This window comes from Hyperoodon ampullatus, assembly GCF_949752795.1.
Source record: "Hyperoodon ampullatus genome assembly, chromosome: 8".
Classification (NCBI taxonomy): Eukaryota; Metazoa; Chordata; class Mammalia; order Artiodactyla; family Ziphiidae; genus Hyperoodon; species Hyperoodon ampullatus.
The window spans coordinates 19,252,262-19,276,488 of record NC_136921.1 but is presented as its reverse complement, the minus strand read 5'-3'; the positions used below and the strand labels follow the sequence as shown (position 1 = coordinate 19,276,488).

Below are 24,227 nucleotides of genomic sequence, written 5' to 3'. Positions count from 1 at the left end.
CGGTCCCCTCACCCCCTCTGGGCCGATGCCCTGTCCTGACCAGAATCATATGTCCCGTGGAGATGTCCATGTTGGCCTGGGCGGGCTCCTCGCACCAGGACGGTGTGCTGCTGTGGGAGCTGGGGCTGGCCTGGGCCGCGTCACTGAACTGCGAGGACACGCTGCTCACCCGAGAGGGCTCCGGTGGACCCTCTGCCCGGTTGAACAGGGACTTCGTGGCCATGTGCTGGCGGCACAGGTCCTGCGCATGAAGGATGGGGCAGGGTCCAAGGTCCCCTGAATCCTCCCCAACAGAGTCCTGAGCTCAGTTCAGTAGAGTCCCTAGGCTTGTCCTTGATTGCTTTTGAATGAAACCCATTTCCTCTGGGGTAGGGTCTTCTGCCATGGCTCTCATCCTTTTCGGGGCTGTTCTGCTTGGCTGGTGCCTATGACAACCTCAGATGTCACAGAGCAGAAGCCTAGAGCCCCCCCCCGAATCGCAGCACCGGGGAGAACTTCAGCAACCATGGGCTCTCAGTTCCCATCCGTTCAAAATGGCCCCGCAGCACTCCCACTGGGGCTTCTCCAGCCCCTGCCTGGACATCCAGCTCCCCACCCTCATCCCAGGCGAGACCCAGACTCCCGAGCCCCTTCCATTCCCTCTCATCAACAAGCGTCTGGGGCTGCACACCTGGTACTCAAAGGTAGTGTCACCGTGGGCGCCCTCGGGTCCCAGCGCAGCCAGGCGCTCCTTGTCCCGCTGCCGCGCTCGCTGCCGCGCACACAGGGCCACTGCCAGAGCCACGAGCAACCCAGCCACACCCGCCAGGGCCACCAGAGTAAGCAGCACGGAGCGCACGGGAGAGGTGCTGTGGGCCGGTCGGGGAAGGACGGCGGCTGCCTCCTCCCTCTGTGGGAACAAGGCTAGAATCAAGGGGGGCGGTGGTGTGGGGAGACTTAGGAGCTGCTTCCCACCCCTGTCCCATGGCCCACTCCCTGCTAGGATATCTTCTGGGGCAAAGCTGGGAGGCAGGGGCATGGCGGTACAGGCAGAAGGACTTGGAGAGGCCGAAGATCTTCCTTCTCAATCCCCATTGAGGCAACTCAACCACATTGCACTGCCAGAGACTTAGTGGGTGACCCTCCCTAGGAGTTTTTGCATTTAAAAATGGATACAGAGAAGTGTAGAGAGACCCAAGGGATCAAATAGTAGAATGTGAGGCATCAGTGTTGGATGCAGAATAGAAGCATATTTTGAGTTCAGTGTCCTTTCTGTGTCATGTTTTCCCTTGGAATTTGAGACTCTGCTCTAGAACATCTATGGACAGCTATGGCCATCTCAGGTAGTTCTTCCAAGTAAGCTGGCTTCGGAGAGAAGGCTGGACCTGCGGGGAGCAGGAGCCGCTGGGGCCATCTGCTGGTCAGAAAGAAAACTGCATGGGGGAGGGCTGCTTTGGCCAAGCTGGGGGACCAGCCGGATAGATCTCAGCTCCTATTCTCCCGTCGTTTGCCTTCATCTCTCGTGGGCAACATCAGCCCTCTGGGGCTTTGACTGATCCTTCAGTTATCTCATACCTGTCCCACGCCTGTCTGCAAGATCTGGAGCCCTGTCTGTGCTTCCAGTTCAGACTTCACCATCCCTGCAGGGAGGATGTAGGTCAGATTCTGTCCGGCCCCATGTGGTCTCCACCCCATGTCATGCTATGCCAGGTGGCAGGCAGGGTCCATGTGGGCTGGGAATATTTCAAGGGGAGCACCAGCCGCAGGCCTGGATATATACAACTCGGGCTGGGGTCAAGGAGTATTTACCAGCTTGCTTGGTCACATCAGCCAAAGACAGGTTCTGTTCATTGTGCTGGACGCGGAAGGTAAGGGCTGGTCCCACGACACTGCCGAATAGGAGGTATGTTACTGCCTCACCCACCACAGACGCCAGATTCAAAATGAGAGGTCGTCTCTGGCCCTCTCCCTGTTAGAGGATGGGGCTAAAACCAATCAGAGATGCCATACAGGGGTGTTTGAGGCTGGGAAGATACTGGATTGGGCCAGTAGCAGGGCTCGGTGTGGCTGTACCTTCAGTGCAGCTGGAAACATCTTTGACCCGACCTTGGCCCCTTACTCACAGTTTGTCTTCCCCTCCTACCCTGAGCCCCTCCAGCCACCTCCCGCTTCAAGCTACCTGCTAGATCCCTGCTGCCCCAGCCAGATACAGCCCCACCTGATGTTGATGAAGCTGCCCGAGGACATGTGCACATGCTCAGCCAGGATCTCCAGAAGCTTCACTCCTGCAGCCAGACTCAGGGGCCTGGAGGTGGGGAGCCGGCAGAGGAAGGAAAGTGGGGACCCTCTAGGCCACTATCTTGAAACAACCTCCAGGGGTGCGGAGCAGCCCAGCCCCGTGTCTACTTCACATCTGGACTTCTGCTCTCTGCTTCCTGCCAGGCAGGCCCGCCCAACACCCAAGGGACCAGGAGACTGCCCCAGGCTGGAGCCCTTACTTCTGGTCAGTGACAATGTAGCCATATTCCTCTGCTGATGGCCTAGCAGAGGGCTGCCCTGCCGCCGTGGGCTGGCTCTGGCCCAGTGGGCTTTTCTCCTCTCGCAGGATGGGCATGGCAGGGGGGCCGGCAGCTTTGGGGGGCTCAGAGGATCCGGAGCTCAGCTCCTGCTGGGCTTTATTGGAGGTGGGACCAGCAGTGGGGGATCCGGCCAGGGAGGGCGTGGGCGGTGGAGGCTCGGCTGCGTCTGCGCCCTGCACCTGCTCCTCCATTGTCTGTTTAGAAGAGAGGATAGAGGTATGGTCTCTAACAGTGGAGGGGTCGGGGGCAGGGGGTCCACACTCTGGACACTGAGCTCCCACAGGGGTGCTTAGGACATGTTTCTCTTTCTATCCCCAGGCCCAGGTCAGCACTGGGTACAGAGAGGGCATCCAGGAAAGTGAGCCAAGTGGATGAATGAAAGAATGAATGAATGAATGAAAAAAGGACTGAATGAGTGATTATTCATGATCAGTAATAGTCCACAGGATGGGGCTGGAGTGGGGAGAAGCTCCGGAGGGAGGAAAGCTGGGGTTAGGGGAGAAGATGAACAGGCAGGCCGTGGTTTTTCGACTTTTGTTTAGCCACACAATCTTAGAAATCCAACATGTGAGACAGGGTGCCTCAAGCTGCAGGGCAGTCAGGAGCCTGCCTGCTCGCGTCCCCCAGCTTCCCCTAGGGACCCTCAGAGTGAGGTCTGAGATGACTGTAGTGTAAAAAAGCAGTGAATCAAGAATTCTAGCTTCTGGTCCCAGCTCTGCCTTCAACTTGAGGTGAGACCTTAAACAATGACTTGCAGCCTCTGGGCCTCAGTTCCACCAAAATGAGGGCTTGGAGGATACAGATTCTGGGTCCTGATCCTGAGATTTGGATTTCAGTCAAGGGGTTTGCTGCCGTTGGGCACTTATGGGTCAGGGAGGTGTCACAAACTCACTTTCTTCATGTCAGCTCCAATGTGTACAACCCCTCCTGCAGAGACAGGAAAAACAAGACTCTGGGCAAAGGGCCAAGGCCAAGGTCCACACAACGTAGGTGGGAGAAAAGGCCAGAGGCCCTGAGCCTGTTACATTTGCTGTGGCCTCTTTCCCCGCAGTCAGTAACCAAGACCCTATCGCTGGTCTCATCCTAAGCATGGCCTCATGCCTCTGTGCATCTGCCTTATAATTCATTGTTTTATCAACTCCTCCCTCTGTTAGTGGCCACACCTCTCACTCAAAGCTATTCTTTGCTCAGTCCTCCCTCTACCCATCAATCATTGGCTTCTCCTTTTTAGTGGCCATGCCCCTCCTTAGGTCCTCATTGTCTTCCGCCCAGCTTTCTCCGTGCCTCCTGGTCCCGGCTCACACCCCGCGTGGGCTTCTTTTCCCATTGCTTCCATCCTCCAGTCCTTTCCTGCTCCGACTCCTCGGCTCACCACCCCAGCCCTTGCTCCCTGCCCTTGACTGGCAATGACTCCGTGTCTCAGAAGAACTCCCTCCCCTGACCTTGGCCCTTTCCCTGTAGGTTGCTTGCTGTGGAGGCCTCCACGGGGCTGGTAGTCTCACCCCCGTGAGACTGGACACTCACCCAGATTTCGTCCTGCACCCTTGGGCAGCAGCTGCAGCAGGGTGGAGAGGGTGGAGAGCTGCTCAGGAGTCAGCTGACGGAGCTCCACCCCGTAGCCCTCCAGCACAGCTGCCAGCCTCTGCAGAGTCACATCTGCTGGGAGCCAGACACGGAGCTCAGGGCTGGTGCCGAGATGAACTTGTGGGACGCGTTTGGGGGTGGGAGGGGACCGGCACATTTACGAACTTCTCAAACACCAGGACACTGATGCCCTCCCCTTCCCACCCTTGTCCACACTTTGGGGGAAAGAGCTTCCTGTGTCAAGACCAAACTTCAGGCCCAGCAGGGACTCCTTGATCCCCCGGCTGAAGAAGAGTCATGTCAGCTCTACTGCCCCCACTGTATCCCCACTGCCTACCTAGTGCCTGGCATAGAGCAGGTGGTTGGTAGACATTAGCTGAGTGTCCAGATGACTTTAAGGACAAGTTAACAAATGCGCGGGCAGTCAGGAAGGACCCTCCCCGCCCCACCTCCCAGAAAGCAGCCCCACAGGCAGGGAGTGGATGCTGCGGACTCTGTTACCTGGCTGCTCTTCTGGGGAAGGAGGCTTCTCCCTGCGACCCTCTAGTCCTTTCTCCTCATAGCCTTCTGAGGAGTCATCTGCCTGGCTGCTGCCCCCTTGCTCTGGCAGCCTTGGTGCCCTGGCCCTGCTGGGCACTTGTGGCTCCTGGGCCAGGTAGAGCAGCCCTGACTCCTGGAAAAGCTGAGCAGGCGGAGGCCCTGGAGGGTCCCCATAGGAATGGCCAGGGTGAGCCCCGAACGTGCCCTTGGAGGCAGTTCTGCTGAAGAGGGCTGGGGGTTCAGCCTTGGGCAGGGGGCCAACACTGACCATTCCTGGGGAGCTCTCTGAGCTCCGGGGGCCATCGCGGGAGCCAAACTGTGGGAAACCAGAGATTCGGATGAGAGCAGACATCAGGGCTGGGGGACTGGGGTTGCGGTGGGGCGGAGGTCTAGGGCTCACCTGATGGAACAAGTAGGGCTGCAGCAGGGCAGGTTCATAACTCAGGGCAGGGTGGGGGGGCTGCGGGGGCAGCAGCAGGTGCTCCAGGAGAGGGGGCAGCAGCTCAGCCTGCAAAGGGGAGAGCGGGGAGCCTGCCCCAGCTCCACCCCTACCTCCTGGAGGTCGAGGAAGCCGATGCTGGGGAGCAGGGGCGGAGCCAGTGGGGATGCCCTGTAAAAGCAGCTCCCCAGCGGGACCCGGTCTCCTGGGCGCCAAGCCAGATCTGGGGAGGAAAGCAAAGTGTGTGTGTGTGTTTATGTTTCTCTGTGTGTGTGTGTGTGTTGGTTGTGTGGGGGGAGGGCGTATAGAGCCTACGAGGCAGAGATGGTGGGTCCAGGCTTAGCATAGAATGAGCCTGCTCTCTTAAGAGATGAGGTAGCCTCAGGCGAGGAGACAGTAGCATCGGGAAGGGCCAGAGAGCCAAGCCTGGGGCGGAGGTCACTGCCTCCCTGGTAAGCATGCCTGGGTCCCTGCAACACAGCGGCAGAGCTGGAAGCGTGAGGCTAGGGATGGAAAGGGGAGAACAGGAGAAGGGGAAGGCAGCTGGGAACCGCTCTAGATGAGCTGTGTCTGCAGCTTGCCACACTGTCCCTGTGGGCATGTCCCCAGGTACGCATTCAAACATTCAGGACTGTGCCCTCTCACTCCTCTGCCTTCTTCACCTGGTACCATCATCTGAGCCCCAAGCCGTCATTTACTTTCCTTTGCTTTACAGGGTCTGAATGATGCCTTCAGAGGCCCTAACCACTAAAAGATGATGGTACCTCCTACCACATACGATTCCACATAGTAACAAAACTGAACATTAAACAACTTCAGTCCGACAAAATTCTAATTTGTTCCATGAGGACTACTTTGATGCTTCTATTAAGATACCAAATGTCCTGTATACACTGCTATATTTAAAATAGATAACCAACAAGGACCTACTGTATAGCACAGGGAACTCTGCTCAATATTATGAAACAATCTAAATGGGAAAAGAATTTTAAAAAGAATACATACACGTATATTTTTTAAAAACTGTAAAAAGGAACATAATTTTACACGTACTTATAAGTACTTATATATATGTCTGTGCCAATACCATGTAGTATTAATTAGTATAGCTTCTCCACTCTCTCTATCTCCTGGTGCATCCCAGAAATCGGTTCAAGTATTACCATTATCTGATTCATATCTGAGTCTGATGTGGGTGAAACTTTGTTAACATATCTTTCCTACGTCAGTACTAGAGAAAAAGTAATTTGTCTTGTTCTACTAATTTGTATCCATAAAGATTAGCACAGTGATTGGCACATAGTATAACCCTGTATTTTTTGCTGAGTAAATGAATTCATTAAAAGACAAACCAGACCAAAAACAAAATACCAAATGTCCAAATGTTTCAAAACAGTTTTTAACACTGTAAATCAATTATACTTCAATAAAAATAAAAAAAAAAGACTTTGTCAGGCAAAAAAACCAAAAAACAAAACAAAACAGTTTTTAATGGCCCTCCTTTGCTGGATCCCCAGGGGTGAGCTCAGCTCGTGTTGGGCATGTGAGCATGTCAGATGACTACTCCAGAACCTCTTTTACCCATGCCCCAGGCTGCTGATTTTTGTACCCATTTCCCTCTGTCCATCAGGATGACCACAGATCCACCAGCCTTGCTATGATAGAGTTGATGAGAAATGATGCCTACCTGTCCCTTGGATGGGGCTCTGAAGGGTGAAGCCTGGGGATGCGCTCCATTTCCTGGGAGATCACATACTGGGTGAGGTCATCGTGCCAGGACAGTCCTGCCAGGGAACAGAATAGGGTGAGACTGAGATTGGCTTGGGACAGTCTGAGGGCCCAGTAACAGGGACCAGTGTAGATCAAAACTGCACCCTCTACCCAGCAGTGTATTGAATTTGGCAGGGCAGAGAAGCAGCGGAGGGGGTCTAGAGATGCGGTGGGTGATTTGAGCTGTCCTTTTCCCACACTCAGGTATAGATTTGGGAGTGAGACTGCTTCCCGTGAGACTGGGTTTAAGTCCTCTGCCACTTACTAGTTGTGTGACCTTAGCTGAACCTATCCGAGCCTTAGTTCTCTCATCTGAAAAATGGGGGTTATACCTCCTAAAATTGTGGCGATAATTAAAATACACAATACAAAATGGTTAGAATAGTACCTGACATATAGGGAGCTTTCAATAAGTGCTATTATTATCATCATCATCAATATTATTATTCAGCTTCTTTTTATTGATCCTGAACCTTAGTTTTCTTTATTTGTAAAGTGGGAATAATATATACTTTATGGGTCTGTAGTAAAGATTAAGTGCAATCAGGGAAATAAAAGTGCTTGGAAAACTCCAAAGCACTATACACCTGTTTTAAACATTCATCAACATCATCTTATCCTGAGGCAGATCTCCTGTTTGACCATTTTCCTCCATGAAACTTTGCTCTCAGGAAAGGTCAGTCATCTATTTTAAAGGGATAATCTCCCACTCTCCACCCCCATTCCCCCATTCCTTTTTTCCTTGTTTCTGGATTAATAATCTGTACTGCTCTTAACTCATATCCTGGGATCTATACCTGCTTTTTTGCCTATTAACATTAGATGAACTATCTGTGTTCCTGTATAAGGCCAATTCCTCTACTTGAGCACTAGATTTCATCCCCTACTACCTCACCTACTCAAGAACATCTTCCCCACAATTCTCCCCTATTTCCTACATCATCATTTTCTCCTGTTCTCTACTGAATTATTCCCATTCACATACAAACATGATGCAGTTTCTCCCATCTTATAAAAATACTGTTTGATCCCACATTCCCCTCCAGCTATCACCCCATTTCTTTGCTTTTCTTTGCAGCAAGACTCTTTGAAAGTGTTCTCTATACTGGCTGTATCCAATGCTTTTCCTCCCATTCCCTCTTATCCACTCTATTCAGGATTTTATTCCCAACTATTCTACCAAAACTGCTTTCATCAAGATCACCAGTGGCTTCTGCATATCTAAACCCAGGGTCAATTCTCGGATCTCATCTTACTTAACCTACCACCATCATTTGACACTGTTGATCACTCCTTCCTCCTTGATACACTTTCACTTAGCTTCTAGGACACCAAACACTCTTGTTTTTCCCCCTACCTTGCTGGCTCTCCCTTCTCAGACTCGCTTGTTGGTTCTGCTTCTTCTCCTGGTCCTCTTAATAATAGAATTCTTTAGGGCTCTTCTTCATAAACACACAATCTTTTGGTTGTTTCATTCACCTCATGGGTTTAATTACCATCTATATGCCACAGAATCCCAAATTCATATCTCCACTCCAGACCTCTCTCTTTCAAAACCCAATCTTATATACTCAACTTCCCACGTTATTGAATGGATATCTTAAACTCAGTGTATTCAAAACTGAACACCCCTTTCCCCAAGGTGATCCTTCTGCATAATTAATGACATGTCCATCAACCCAGTTGTTCAGGCAATAAAACCTAGGTGTCATCCTTGACTACTCCCTTTCTTTCATGGCCCTAGCCAATATTTCATGAAATCATGCTCACTACCTTAAAAATACAGGCAGAATTCTGTCATTTCTCACTACCTCCCTGCAACCACCCTGGTCCATGCTTATTCATCTCTTACATGAGTTACTGCGATAGCTTTTAATGTTTCATGTTTCTGTTTCTACCATTGACTCCCTACATTCCATTATCAAGACAGCAGCAAGAGTGATCTTTTTAAAGCAGAAGTGAGATCAGGCACCCCTATGCTCAAACCTTGCGATGGTTTCCTCTTTTACTCAGAGTAAAGCCAATGTCCATACATTCTCATATAAAATCCCAGAGCACCCCTTCCCTCATTACCTACCTGACTGCATCTTCTACTCTTCCTCTCCAGCACTCCTTTAGAGACACTCTGTACAGGGGTTCTCCATGGTGTTCCTCAAACTCATGCTCCTATCTTAGGGCTTTTATTCTAGCTCCCTGGCCACCCGAAACACTCTTCCCTGAGATAACCTTCTGGGAAAGCATCCCCACCTCCTTGATGTCTATTTGAATTTCATAGTCTCAATAAGGTCTATCTTGACCACTCAATTTAATACCACAGCTTCCTACCTCACCATTTCTGATCCCTTTATCCTGCTGTAATTGTTTTCTCCATGGCACTTATCACCTTCTAACATACTAATGTTTTCTAATTTCTAGTGTATTCCCTCCCTTCACCCCGGAATGTAAACCCCAGTAGGCAGAGATCTTTGTTTCACTCCCTGATATATCCCAAGCACCTAAAACTACATTTGCCACGTACAAGTACCCGATAAATATTGGTTGAATGAGTGAATTGGATGAGGGGGGTATTCTCCTGGCTGAAGACTCCAGGATTCATGGCCCTGGAGTACTCAGTCAGTTCCAGAGAGTGGGTTGGTCCTAAAGATATAAATGCTGGCCTCTTCCAGTGGCGTCTTCTAGAAGCCTCCTCTGGATTCCTCCAGAGAGTCTAAGTGTGAACAGCCTATCTCTAGGGTTCCACCCCCACTCCTGTCTTGCCTCCTTCTCCAGTAAGGTCTGGGAAGGTGAGGTTCCAGAGTGGGTGTGACAGGGATGTTCCATGAGAGAAATCCTGGAGTCAGGTGGCCCCTCCCTTCCCCACCCTTATCTAACCAAGTTACAGTCTCCCTCCTCCAGCGCATCTAGACCTCACCTTGGGACATGAGCTGTCGGAGGACACCTTGTAAGCGTTGAAGAACTGGGGAGGTGACTTGCAAGAGGGGCCGGGCTTGCCCCACTCCCACCTGGCATTGTCCAAACAAGCCATCTAAGAGCACAAAAGTGGTGTCAGCAGGGGTGGGGGGGCTTGGACAACAGGCCTTCCAAAGTCCAGGCTGCAAATAGACAGCACTCCCTCCATCTCCTCTCTCGGCTTCAGAGAGCGCTGCTCCTCCAGTCCAGTCCCCCTTTTCTCCAAGCCCAGTTCCCCTTCTCCCTTCCAGTCCACCCCACTTCTTTCTTATTATATATCCCCCCCCAACCCTGTTTTGTAAATCCTATGTTTGGGCCTCACTCACCCTGAATACAGACTTCGAGGTGAGAGCAGAGTCTGCGGTCAAACAGACAGCCTGTAGAGGACAGGTGAGCGGAGGCTCAGACACCCACACACACTGAACGGTCAGATGGATGAACAGGCTAGCAAAGGGGGGAGCAGATGGGGTCCATTCTTTCGTTCTAAGGAAGGCTTTAAGCTGGGAGGAGAGGAGGAAGAGTCCTCCTCTTGAGAAGAAAGCACAGGATCTGGCTTTGGATTTTAAAGATCTGCAAGTCTGGATTCTTTCCCTAAAGGCCTCTGTGAGCTTAAGTGAGTAATGGGGAGAAGAACCCTCCAGGTGCATGGGAGTCGTGATGGTGGAGAATCATATATTGATACTTCTACTCTCATAGAATTACTATGGGGTAGTTTTTGTCCAAATTCTGAGGAAAAGGGGACTTTCCTTTCCCAATCTCCACAAGCATCTTATGATGGCCTGGGGCTCAGAAGAGATGGGAACCCCAGCACACTTCCCCTTCGTGTGGGAAAGGGGGAGCGGCGGGGTGTCTCTAAGGCAATGCTCCCCACGCTGTCCCTGCAGTCCGCGGCCCCTGTACTGCTGGGGCGGTTCGTGGTGCTGAAGCTCTGAGCCTGGCGCCGCTGAGGGCTTGCCTGGAAGCAGTGATGGGGGAGGGAAGGGTAACAGGGTGAGGAGTCTCCAAGGGACGTCACCTCTCCGCCATTCCAGCCTTCATCTTCCACCCTCCTAACCCGCGGCGCCACAGGAAGTATCTCGCATTGGCCTCCAAGCCCGGCGGGGAAGAAGAGCGCCAGACGGCGAGCTCGCCCCCTTCCCCCACGTGCGCCCCGCCCCCACCCTCCCCCTGCCCGTGAGTCAGCGCTGACTGTCTCTGTCCGCACAGACGTGAGTCAGCACCAGGCCTGGCCGTGGGGAGGGGGACGTGAGACGACCCTTCCCTCTTCGCCTTCTTCGGCCCCCTCCCCCAGCTGTCCCTCTTTTATCGGAGATCAGATTACAGCCATCGGCCTCTCTGGGCTTGAAGAGAAACCCTGGCCCCTCCCTCGGCCTGATCCTGTACGGAAAGCTGGGACCCCGGAGCTCGCGGCCCCGACTTCTACTCCCGGCAGATCAGGGCTCCCTCTCCTTCCCTCCCCTCCTCCATCCCTCAGCGCCTGTCGCCACTTTTTGGCGCCTCGGAGAGACTTGCTTCTCCTGAGGTCCTGTATCCCGTCTCTAGGTCCCTCTGTCCATATGCACCCCCATTCCGTCTCCCCAAACCGCAGTCTTCCCCGCTTCTCTTAGGTCCCGCCCCCGGGCTCCCAGCCCCACCTCCAGGCCTACGCCCCTTTCCTCGCAGAAGCCCTCTCATCTTCCTCATCTCACAGTGCCTCCCCCTACCCCACTCCACACACACATTCTACCTGAGCTCGCGACCTGCGTGACACTTCCCCCCACGCCCCCCACCGAGTTCTGCTCCCGGCACCATCCTCCCCCAATCCCCCCATTTCCTCCTGACCGTGGGCGCTAATGGCGTTGCAGCCTCCCGGACGGCTGCCCAGCAGCATCAGGCAGAGGAGCACCCGGAGACCCCCAGATGCCCCGGGACCCCCAGGCCGCCGCGGGCGCCGCATCCTTCCGGGCTCCGCGCTCCCGCTCGGCTGCCGGAGCCGCAGCGACTCGGGCCGGAGCCTGCCAGAGGGGCCGAGGCGGGGCCTGCCACTCCCCACCCACCGAGGCGGGGTCTACACGCCCCTCTCGCGGCAACTCCGCCAACCCCAGGCGGATGGTGACGACATTTCCACCCCCGGCTCTTGCGTTGATTTGCGTCATTCGTGGCGTAAAAGCACTGGCTTACTGGGGGTCCTAGCCACCCGGTCCCTCCTACCCCGAATAGTAGGCGCCTCTCTAGAATTCGCACTTGGCCTCACCTTGACATAGGCTTCTCCCCAAGGACCACCACCCGTATCACCCAGTCGCACGGTTGGCGAGAAGGGTTCCAGTGGGTGGGGGCCAAGAAAGATACGTAAGCCGGGTAGTATAAACCTTAAGATGAGGAGCATACAAGTGAATACAATATGTACTCTTTCGCATCTCAATTAATGGTACAGATGTTATCCTTAAGAGCAGGAATGGTTTTGCGTGTGTGCTCGGATTCCAGTTCTAGCAATGCCACCTACTTAGGGGTATAACTTTGGGCAAGTTGCTTGACCTCTCGGTGCCCAAGTTTCCTGATCTGTAAAGTGGAGGTGCCAATAGTGCCTCCCTCACAAGCTGGTTGTGAAGATTTACAGGAATTAAGCTCACTTAGAACAACCACTGCACTGGCATATACTAAACACTGGATATATATTGGCTTTTGTTATTAGCCTTGGCGCGCCTTTCTTTCGCCCTCTTCCGCCTCGAGCCTATCAAAATCTTACGGTTTCTGCCTGCAAAATATGTCTCCCATCAGCCCACTTCTTTCCATACTCGCTATCCTATCCAAACCACGATGCTCTTTCGTGATGACTACTGCAGTAATCATCTAACTAGTCTTTTGTTTCCATTCTTGTCACCCAATAAGCTTGGGAGTGAGCTTTCTAAAGGTCAAAATTGATCACTTTACTCTCTTGCTGTTCATAAAAATTTTCCAAAATACAAAAATTAAAAAAGATAGTGGTGCATGGTACTCATCCACTCATCACCTAGGCTGAACAGTTATTGATTATTTTGCCATATTTGCTTCTTTTTAGTACTTAAAAGTAAACAATAGACATTATAGTTCCCTTCCAAAAGTTTCAGTATGCATTTCCAAGAAATAAGGGTATTTTCCCATATAACCTAAATGCCATTATGACACCTAACGAAATTTACGATAATTCCGGAATATCATTTAATGCTCAGTTCATATTCAAATGTCTCAAATTGTTTCCATAAATGCCTTTTTCCAGCTGTTTTGTTCAAAGTAGCAGTCAATCAAAGACCACCATTGCATTTGGTTATGTTTCTTAATTCTCTTTAAATTAACATAAACAGTGTGTCCCCCCCTCCCCATTTTTTGACATTTTCTTGTGGAAGATACCAGGTCAGGTTTTCTTTACAACTCCCTACCTTCTGAATTTGTGACTGTTTCCTCGTGATATGTTTCCCTGTATTTTACCTGTATATATCCTGTATATCCCCTGTATTTCCTGAAAAATAGAACTTAATTCTTGACTGGATCAGGTAAAAATTTTTTAATAACAAAAAATTTACAGATGACGCTGTATGACTCCAATTGCATCATTTCAGGAAGTGTATAATGTCTGGCTGTCCCACTATTAGTGATGCTATAATTGATCACTGATTTAAGGTAGAGACAGCCAGATCTCTGTCATAAAGTAGTTCCCCAGCAACTTTTCACCTAGTGGTTTTGCCATTCATTGATGATCTTTGACTAAAATCGTGATTTTCTAGTTCTATCACTCCTTTAACATTTGTGAGCTGATATTATTTCATAAAGAAGAGCATTCTCTCATCAACTGCACTTAGTTGTATCCTGAGATACAATTCCAACTAGAAAGGTAGCATACATTCTTAGCTTCTTCTCTTTATTAATTTGCAGAGTAATGAGCTGGTGTAATAGTTACCACCAAGAGTGGCAAATAAGTTTTGTGTTTTTTTGTTTTTTTTTTAAATACATTTATTTATTTATTTATTTTGGCTGCATTGGGTCTTCGTTGCTGTGTGCGGGCTTTCTCTAGTTGCGGCGAGCAGGGGCTACTCTTTGTTGTGGTGCGTGGGCTTCTCACTGCGGTGGCTTCTCTTGTTGTGGAGTACAGGCTCTAGGCAGCGGGCTTCAGTAGTTGTGGCTCGTGGGCTCTAGAGTGCAGGCTCAGTAGTTGTGGCACACAGGCTTAGTTGCTCCGCGGCATGTGGGATCTTCCTGGACCAGGGCTCGAACCCATGTCCCCTTCATTGGCAGGTGGATTCTTAACAACTGCGCCATCAGGGAAGTCTCTAAGTTTTAAAAAATATTTGTTATAACTTTTTTTCTTTGAGCATTACTATGGAAGTATGGATTTTTTATACATTCAATATGTATCAGTCAATCACAGTAATATTCAAATTGTCCTAAAGTAAGTAATTAAGTGAAAGCTCCTTTAAATTCATTCTTTTTTTTTTTTTTTTGGTGGTACGCGGGCCTCTCACTGTTGTGGCCTCTCCCGTTGCGAAGCACAGCCTCTGGATGCGCAGACTCAGCGGCCATGGCTCACGGGCCCAGCCGCTCCGCGGCATGTAGGGATCTTCCAGAACCGGGGCACGAACCCGTGTCTCTCGCATTGGCAGGCGGACTCTCAACCACTGCGCCACCAGGGAAGCCCCTCTTTTTTCCTTTTGAAACGTCCCATTAATCACTGAAAGCTCCCTTGCTTTCTATCATTCCAACATGTACCAGGTTAATTTTTTTTTATTCCTTGCCCTAGACATGGAAGCAGTCATTCCTCCAAAGAGACTTGGTAGCTTTTAGTAAGAACTGACTTTAGAGACCACAGTCTGGGTTCTAGGGGTGATAATGGCTACTGAGGTGATTGATGTTGCTTCTAGGTCCTTTCAGTGCACAGAGCTAGGATATTAAGATACCCTCACAAATACACACACACACTGATATTTCCAATTAAAATTTAGCTGTGATTTTTACTGAACTCTTAATTTTATACTTGTATCTCTTTATTACACTGAAAAAATTGGTTTCCCATAACATTAACATAATCATTTATCTGTTTAATCCTACAATAAGCATACAATAATTTACAAATAATAATATAGATATTACTCTACTAATAAAACAGTGAATACACTTAAGACTTTGGGTAGTTTATTTTGTCCTTATAATCCCGAGGGATATATCATCAAAATATTGTGTTCTAAAGTAATTTGAATAATTCTTTTGTTTGTGTAGTCATTTTTACTAATCTGATATATAATTTGGTTAGTTTGTTTATTTTCAATATTAGGATTTGCTTTTATTTTTATATACTTTTATTTTAGAATATGTAACATATTTACACTGTTTAAAAATCAAACTTATATAATAAGATATACTCAGGAAAGTCTTCTCCTCACCTTCCACAATTCCCCCTGCCATCTTTCTCACTTCACCCCATTTATTTTCGTTTTAAAAACTTTGTAAAATTTGAAATATAAAAAACAGAAAAATGCATAGGACAAAAATGAACAGCTCAATAAATTATCACAAAATGAACACCCATGTAACCCAGGTCAAGGAATTGAATATTTCCAGCACCCTAGAAGACTCATTGTGTCCCCCAACCATTTCCTCTGATGTGCTCAAGAAAACATGATTCTATAGTTAAACCAGCTATTTTCTTGTGGTTAGAATGAGAGTGTTTATCTTTTGAGTTTCCTACAACACAGACAGAAGTGGAACTCCTTCCGTTTGAAGGATAATTTTGCTAGTTATAGAATTCTAGGATGACAGTTATTTTCTTTCAATACATTTAAGATGTCATTTCTCTTTCTTCTGGCTTCTATTGTTGCTGTCTTGGACTTAATTATTAGACTAAATGTTGCTCCTTTGAAAATAATCCCCTCCTCCACCACATTCACAGCTGCTTTAAAGAATTTTTCCTTTGTCTTTGTTTTCCTGCAGTTTCATCATATTTTCTGTCTTAGCTTTAGTTTTTTAATATTTTGCTTGAGATTTGTTGGTAATATTGAATCAGTGGATCGATGTCTTTTAACAATTTTGGAAAATTTTCAGCCACAAACTTTAAAATACTACTTATAGGGCTTCCCTGGTGGCGCAGTGGTTGAGAGTCCGCCTGCCGATGCAGGGGAAACGGGTTCGTGCCCCAGTCCGGGAAAATCCCACGTGCCGCGGAGCGGCTGGGCGCATGCGCCATGGCCGCTGAGCCTGCGCGTCCGGAGCCTGTGCTCCGCAACGGGAGAGGCCGCGACAGTGAGAAGCCCGTGTACTGCAAATATATATATATATATATATATATATATATATATATATATATATATATATATATATATATATATATATATATTGCTTATGTCCTATTCTCTCTCTTCTCTTTCTGGGATTTCAATTAAAATGAATAGTGGACCTCCTCACTGAATCCTCTTGATTTCTTACCCTTTTTTCTGCATTTTCCACCCTTTGCCTCTTTGTATTTTTTTGGAGGGAAGGACTAAGTTTCTTGTGACGTATCTTCTGGTACACCAGTTCTCTTTCTGCTGTCTCTAATCTGTTATTAAACCTATTCAATTAGTTTAAAATTTTGGTTCATACTTTTTTTTTTTTTTTTTTTCGATACGCGGGCTTCTCATTGCTGTGGCCTCTCCCGTTGCAGAGCACAGGCTCCAGATACGCAAGCTCCAGCCACTCCGCAGCAAGTGGGATCTTCCTGGACCGGGGCACGAACGCGCATCCCCTGCATTGGCAGGCGGACTCCCAACCACTGTGCCACCAGGGAAGCCCGTTCTTACATCTTTAAGTTTTAGAATTTCTGTTTGATTCTTTTTCTTTTCAAAGAACCAGTTTTGAGTTTTATTGATTTCTCTTTATTATTTTCCTGTTTTCAATTTTATTGATTTCTCTCTAATTTTAATTATTTGTTTTCTTCTGCTTGGTTCAGACTTAAATTGCTCTTCTTTCTCTAGTTTCCTAAAGTATGAACTTAGTTTATTGATTTTAGATCATTCTTATTTTCTAATGTATGCATTCATTGTATAAATTTCCTTCTAAGCACTGTTTTCACTTCATGCCACAAATTGTGATAAATTATATTTTATTCTTGTTTATTTTAAAATACTTTAAAATTTCTCTTGAGATTTCTTCTTTGGCCCATGGATAGTTTAGAAAGGTGTTGTTTTCCAAATATTTGGAGATTTTCCAGCTATCCTTTTGTTATTGATTTCTAGTTTAATTCCATTGTGGTCTAAGAATGTATTCTGTATGATTTCTAGTCTTTTAAATTTGTTAAGGTATGTTTTATGGTGGTCTATCTTTTTTTTTTTTTTTTTTTGCGGTACGCGGGCCTCTCACCGTTGTGGCGTCTCCCGTTGTGGAGCATAGGCTCCGGACACGCAGGCTCAGCGGCCATGGCTCACGGGCCCAGCCACTCCACGGCATGTGGGATCTTCCCAGACCGGGGCACGAACCCATGTCCCCTGCATCGGCAGGCAGACACTCAACCACTGTGCCACCAGGGAAGCCCTATGGTGGTCTATCTTAATGAATGTTCCATGTGAGCTTGAGAAGAATGTGCATTGTGCTGTTGTTGGATGGTATATTCTAAATGTCAATTAGATCAAATAGAATGACTGTTCTGCTCAGGTCATCTGTATCTTCTGAACTTCTGCTTGCTTGATTTATCAATTTCTGACAGAGGAGTGTTGAAGTCTCCAATTATACAAGTGAATTTTTCTGTTTTTCCTTTCAGTTCTATCAGTTCTTGCCTCATGTATTTTGACTTGTTTGATTCTTTAAAAAATCTTCCATATTACTTTCTGTGGTTTCTAGATCCTTGTCAAAAATTACACTTTGGCTTTTATATGCTTGAACATAGTAAAGCACAGTTGTTATGCTTTGCAATCATTGGATCACTATGTGTCTGTTTCTGTTATCTATTGTGCAGACTATAGTATTTGAAAAATTTTTGGTAGAAATAATTTAAGGTCTTAGAGGATTTTCATTTACTTCTGCAGATGCCTAAAAGCACTAGCAATCTGATATAACCTTAATACAATTACAAGGACATGCTGCGATCTGAGCAAGGGTAGATTGACTTCCATTTTCCCTTTATTTCTAGGGTTTGCTTCTTGGTCCCAGACCAAAACAGAGAGCAGTTTACTCGAATTCTTCCTTTCACAGGCCTGGACACTGACATCTACTACTCTAGCTCCATAGGCTGTCTAAATCAGCTTTTTGTCTGCTTCTTAAAATGGAAAATTTCCCCAGTCCAAAGCAACTGTGAACACTGGGTTTACCACCTCTGGATTCTGTTCCTTTCCTGGATCTTGACCTGAGTCAATTACTCCTCACTCTTTTGCTAGCTCCTTGACGCTTTTAAGAAGATTTTGGATACTTTTCCATCCAGCTTTGTTTTTTTTTTTTTTTTTTTTTTTCAGTACGCGGGCCTCTCACTGTTGCGGCCTCTCCCGTTGCGGAGCACAGGGGCTCTGGAGGCGCAGGCTCAGCAGCCATGGCTCACGGGCCCAGCCGCTCTGCGGCACGTGGGATCTTCCCGGACCGGGGCACGAACCCGTGTCCCCTGCATCAGCAGGCGGACTCTCAACCACTGCGCCACCAGGGAAGCCCTTCCATCCAGCTTTTAAGGTATATTAGACACCATTTATTGTCCCATTTTGCATCTTCTTGGGTTACCTTTTAATTCTAGCCATTACTGCAGCCACCAGCTAGACGCAGGTGTAATCTGATGCCGCCTGCCTCACCTGCACTGCAGATCTTTTGTTTTTGGCCTGGGTCCTCTCTGCTACCACAGCATTAGATATCCTTGGGACTCTGCTCAGACATTCTCATGTATGAAAAACCTGGATATGTGAAGAAATTAGCATCCTGTAGTGCAACCCTTTATCCAGTGGGGCATGGTCCTATAGGATAAATACTTTCCTTTTCTCTGTCTCAGAGGACACTTCTGAGGTGCATTGTACATGATGCCTAAGAGAGTCCCCACAAGAACTTACCTCAGTTGCATATAACTCCTTAATGCGCCCTTAAATAGCTCTCCAAGCCCTCTGTTTCACCCTTCCCATTCTCTCACTCCTCATCTTGAAATCTAATCCCAATCTACATGACCCCCATGCAAGCCCTTACTTCAGGCTTTGATTTTGGGAGGAATCAGACTAAGACAAGCTGTCTTCAACAGGCAGAGATAGTATGAATTACATAGTGCACCATTACCAGAAGCAGAAGTTGAGAAAAAAATTAGATCTAGGAGATATTGCAGCATACTTATATATTGATGAAAATAATCAGGCATGCAGGGGAAAAGTAATGATGTAGGAGAGAATTGCTGTTGTGATGTCCTTGAATAGGCTTTTGGCTTTAACCTTTAAGAGTACATCCAGGGACTTCCCTGGTGGTGCAGTGGTTAAGAATCCACCAGCCAATTCAGGGGACACGGGTTCGAGCCTTGGTCCAGGAAGATCCCACATGTCGCAGAGCAACTAAGCCCATGCACCACAACTACTGAGCCTGTGCTCTAGAGCCCACAAGCCACAACCACTGAGCCCACATGCCACAACTACAGAAGCCTGCATGCCTAGAGCCCATGCTCCACAACAAGAGAAGCCACTGAAATGAGAAGCCTGCACACCACAATGAAGAGTAGCCCCCACTCGCTGCAACTAGAGAAAGCCCGTACACAGCAATGAAGTCCCAATGCAGCCAAAAATAAAATAAAATAAAATAAAAAAAGAGGACATCCATTTTCCTTCCCCAACCAATGCTCCAGATGTTCCTGCTCCATGAGCAGCATCATTATTCACTAAGGCAAAACATCTCTAACAAAAACAAAAGTCACCTGTATTAGTTCCCTAGGGCTGCTGTAACAAAGTACCACAAACTGGGGAACTTAAACAATAGAAATGTATTGTCTCACAGTTCTGGGGCTAGAAGTCTAAAATTAATGTGTTATAAGGGTTTGTTCCTTCTTGGGCTAGAAGGAGCTGTTCCAGGCCTCTCTCTTTGGCTTGTTGGTGGCCATCTTCTCCCTGTATCTCTTCATGTCATCTCTCCTCTATGCATGTCTGTCTCCAAATTTCCCCTTTTCATAAGGATACTAGTCATACTGGATTAGGGCCCACCCAAGTGACCTCATCTTAAATTAACTAATTATATCTGTTAACACTCCTATTTCCAAATAAGGTCATATTCTGAGGTACAGGAGATTAGGACTTCAACTTATGAATTTTGAGGGGGGACAAGACTCAACCCCTAACAGTTGCCAAGGCCTATTAATTCATCCTTCAAGATATCCCTCTTATATGTCCTCTTTCACTCAAGTTCAGGTCCTCGTGTGGCACACTGCACTATTTCAATAGTCTTTCTAGAATTTTGCCACTTTTCTCCTACTCCCTAACCCATCCTTCTACAGAAATGTGAGATTGTTCTTCTTAGGCTCAGCTTTCATTGTGTCACTCCCTTGCTCAACAGACCTTCAATGGCTTCCCATTTTCTATCAAATAATATGATCCAAATCATATAATCTGCCCCTCTGCGATAAGAACTAAACTTACCTTCCTTTTAAAAATGCTCATTTTCGGGCTTCCCTGGTGGCGCAGTGGTTGAGGGTCCGCCTGCCGATGCGGGAGACACAGGTTCGTGCCCCGGTCTGGGAGGATCCCACGTGCCGCCGAGCGGCTGGGCCCGTGAGCCATGGCCGCTGGGCCTGCGCGTCTGGAGCCTGTGCTCTGCAACGGGAGAGGCCACAACAGTGAGAGGCCCGTGTACCGCAAAAAAAAAAAAAAAAAAAAAATGCTCATCTTCTCTCCATTTTCTGTCTTGGAAAGAAAGAGGGAATGAATGAGGGGGAAATGTGGGTGAGTAGCAGGGGCCCAATTTAATGAGAACTAGGTACAAATGAATATGACTTGTCTGATGTTGGGTTTAGGTACATTCCTGAACCCAACGGATAGAGGGGGGGAGGGCAAACACAGCAGCATGAGCAAGAATCGGTGCCGTCAAGGGCTGGTCACGTAATTTCTCTGGGTTGCTTAAATGGATGAGATGTGTGGCCAAGTCCCAGTTCTTCAGAGAAACTAAATTTTTTTTTTTTTTTTTTTGCGGTACGCGGGCCTCTCACCGCTGTGGCCTCTCCCCTTGCGGAGCACAGGCTCCGGACGCGCAGGCTCAGTGGCCATGGCTCACGGGCCCAGCCGCTCCGCGGCATGTGGGATCTTCCCAGACCGGGGCACGAACCCGCGTCCCCTGCATCGGCAGGCGGACCCTCCACCACTGCGCCACCAGGGAAGCCCCAGAGAAACTAAATTTTGATATCTGCCCACGTGCTTACACCTCTGATGTATAAGAGTATGAGTATGAGAGTACCGTGGGAAGTATAAAGCTTTGCAAATAGGACATTCTGGTATTTGGCTGAGCTGAGCATGAGTGATCAGATTACTCCCTCCCTTGTAAGATTTTAAGCTACCAGGAGCAAACTGGCAAGAGTCAGCAAAACATTTAACGTGTGTACACTTTGATTACAGCACTTCTACGTTGATTCTTCTTTTTTTTTTTTTGCAGTACGCGGGCCCCTCACTGTTGTGGCCTCTCCCGTTGCGGAGCACAGGCTCCGGACACGCAGGCTCAGCGGCCATGGCTCACGGGCCCAGCCGCTCCGCGGCATGTGGGATCTTCCCGGACCAGGGCACGAACCCGTGTCCCCTGCATCGGCAGGTGGCCTCTCAACCACTGCGCCACCAGGGAAGCCCTATGTTGATTCTTGAGAGCACAAAGAGTGGGAGAGCCCTGGCAGGGGCTGTAACACAGGAGGTGGGAGACCCTCATAAAACAGCAGGGTCCAGGCCTGTCTGACATGGAAGGATGGGCAACTAGACCACACAGCATAGCTGGATGTGTGTAAAGAAGGCTGCCATTCCAGCTGTGGTCCCATCCTCGCTTTCCTCACTTCAGGAATGGTCACTGGAAAGAAAACAAGACAGAAGGAGCCTCCGGCAGCAGTGAGGAGCTGTGCTCTCCTCACCGCAACCCTTGTTCTGGTCCCACCTCTCTCACTTTGAAGGCTGTGGCCAGGTCCAAATCCCACCCATCCTGCCTCAGGGCAAGTCACAGAGAGTTTGCATCAAAGTCACTTTAATGATCCAGATTTCGGTCATCCTGGGACTGCCCCTCCAGAGGACAATGGGGAGGGCACTGGGGCAAAGCAGCTTTGCATTAGGTCTCAATCAGCGACAAGGTTGTGGCCCACAGTGGGGGGTGACTCAAAGAAGCCCTAAAACCAGAAACAAAGGATTGGAATCGGTATGTGGAGAGGTGGCTCTTCCCTCACCTACTCTTCCGCAAATGCTTCAATAACAGCCTGATTTGAGTCAGCTCACAGTGATTCAACCCATCGACTGAGTGCCTGTCCCCTTTGCTCCCACACGGAATTCACAGAGTTCTCATCCACTGATTTTCCCTTGGGCTCAGGCTGGAGAAGAATGGCAGCACCTTTTTTGCTTTCATGAAGGCACGGCAGCAACCGGTCTCTCACAGGTGGGTCTGTCACTTAGCTCTGAGTGTGTGGACCCAGTGACCAACCTAAGCTTAGGAAGCTCACCTGCCATCTTATGGGAGTAGGAACTGATTTCCTAGGAGAGCGTGAGAGGCTAGAAGCCCCCAGAGGTGCAGGCTGCCCCTGGATGGAGCACATGGCTAGCTGGAGGTGCCGGCTCCGCTGTCACCACCCCAGTCCAAGCCACTTCAGTCTCCCCTGGACCAGGATGATCGGCTCTTTACAGGACTCTCTGTTTTCACTCTTGCTTTTCTCACAATCCATCCCTGACACTGTTAGAGTGACCTCTTAAAATCATATCACATTATTACATCCCCGTCCTTAAAATTTCCTAGTTAACTTGCCACTACCCTTGGAATAAAATCCAAACTTTCACCATGACCTATGAGCCCCCTGTGTGGTCAACCCTGAACCTACATCTCCAACCTAATCTTCTACCACTGACTTTCCCTCAGTCTTGCCATGGTATCCTTCTGTCAGGGCATTTGTCATTGCGGTGCTCTCTTCCTGGGAGGCCCTTCCTTCATATCTTCCACTGGCTGCCACCTTCTTGTAATTTAGGTCTTAGTTCAAAAAAGGACTTTTGTCAATGTGGAGGAGTCTGATGTTTGGGGCAGCACAACCCACACTGCAGTCCCTGAGAGGAAGGGCAGGACTGTGCAGGGGAAAGGGCTGGGAATCAGGAGACCTGGGTCCAGTCTTAGCTCTTCCATGAACTTGCTATGCAACCTTGAGTAAGTTGCTCGACCAGCCTGGGCCCCAATGTCTCATCTATAGATAGATGGGAGTGCTAAATGGGTGTTTTCAATCTGGTTTCTGAAGAGTTCAAGCATCCTAGGTAGATAATTCCGAGGCTTGCCCAGTTGACTTGCCCAAGCCACAGAATAGAGCAAGGTGGAGAAAAGGTGAATGTGAAGGCCTCTGGACTACGTCTCCCATTCATCCAAAGGAGCTTTGCTATCACTTGCTATATACAAGGGGGAAAAGGAGGACTTTTTACTTAACATTGAAAATTCTGCACTTTTCTATGCCTTTGTAAACTCAGTGCCTGTGAATGATCCTATAGATCATTTCATCCTTAGAGACTCCCAGTATCTGCACCATGCCCCCAACCTTTCATATGGATGCCCACAAGTAGTCTGAGAGAGACAGGAGAATGGTGATATTTTTCAATTGGGAAAGATCTTTTCTTCAGCTTCTGTGTTCACACACCAATACCCATTTCCCTCCTTCACACCTGCCTCCCTCATTTAAACATGTCCTTGGTGATTCCAACTTCCCTAGAAAAAGCGGGCCCCTCACCTTGACAGGGTTGGTCACCTCTCATTTCGGGGCCTTCAAAACCACTTTGGAGGTAAAGCACTGATCCCTGTTCACCTTGACCATTGGGGCCTGTGAGGAGGGAAGCCAGGAGTCAAGAAGGAGGCAGAAAAGGGTGACAGGGCCCCAGAGGGAAAGAGATGGGACCCAAAGTCAGGGCTTTAAAAGTCTTGAGAAGACACATGAGTCTCACCTTGGGGAATAGGAGTCGAAGTTTCTCCCCTTGCTTGCCCCTAGAAGAGATGGGGATGACAAATGGGACCTAGGCTTGCTAGCACCTCCCTCGTCTCCCTTTGCAGATGTCACCAGTGGTTCATGGAACTGTTTCCTGCAGATCCCAGACAGGACTTCCGAGTCATTCTCAGAGTGCTCCTGGCGGCTCTTACCTGCAGTTTTAATACCCGTTCCCTCCCTGTTCTCTCTGTCCACCAGAGAGCATGGACTGACCATAGGCTTCACACACCTCACCCCGGTGGTTTTGGTGGGAAAGGCTGCCTGCCCGATCCTCACACAT

At 48.6% G+C, this 24,227-nt stretch overlaps 1 protein-coding gene across 3 annotated transcripts in view; it reads right to left on the bottom strand.

Annotated features, from left to right (window-relative positions):
- The window catches only part of PTPRN (protein tyrosine phosphatase receptor type N), a gene marked incomplete at its 5' end in the record, with an annotated part of 31,066 nt that extends 6,839 nt beyond the window's left edge, over nucleotides 1-24,227 (bottom strand). The window contains 16 exons of one of the 3 annotated variants that reach the window (XM_079710347.1): nucleotides 41-241; nucleotides 671-889; nucleotides 1,555-1,619; nucleotides 1,789-1,868; nucleotides 2,198-2,284; nucleotides 2,478-2,752; nucleotides 3,451-3,485; nucleotides 4,083-4,214; nucleotides 4,644-4,998; nucleotides 5,083-5,344; nucleotides 6,809-6,905; nucleotides 9,803-9,916; nucleotides 10,167-10,217; nucleotides 23,696-23,785; nucleotides 23,907-23,946; nucleotides 24,177-24,227. In XM_079710347.1, the coding sequence (XP_079566473.1) occupies nucleotides 41-241; nucleotides 671-889; nucleotides 1,555-1,619; nucleotides 1,789-1,868; nucleotides 2,198-2,284; nucleotides 2,478-2,752; nucleotides 3,451-3,485; nucleotides 4,083-4,214; nucleotides 4,644-4,998; nucleotides 5,083-5,344; nucleotides 6,809-6,905; nucleotides 9,803-9,916; nucleotides 10,167-10,217; nucleotides 23,696-23,785; nucleotides 23,907-23,946; nucleotides 24,177-24,227 (2,154 nt within the window). Of the gene's footprint in view, nucleotides 1-40; nucleotides 242-670; nucleotides 890-1,554; nucleotides 1,620-1,788; nucleotides 1,869-2,197; nucleotides 2,285-2,477; nucleotides 2,753-3,450; nucleotides 3,486-4,082; nucleotides 4,215-4,643; nucleotides 4,999-5,082; nucleotides 5,345-6,808; nucleotides 6,906-9,802; nucleotides 9,917-10,166; nucleotides 10,218-11,661; nucleotides 11,777-23,695; nucleotides 23,786-23,906; nucleotides 23,947-24,176 lie in introns of those variants that run through there. The other 2 variants (XM_079710348.1, XM_079710349.1) reach the window with 2 other exon arrangements.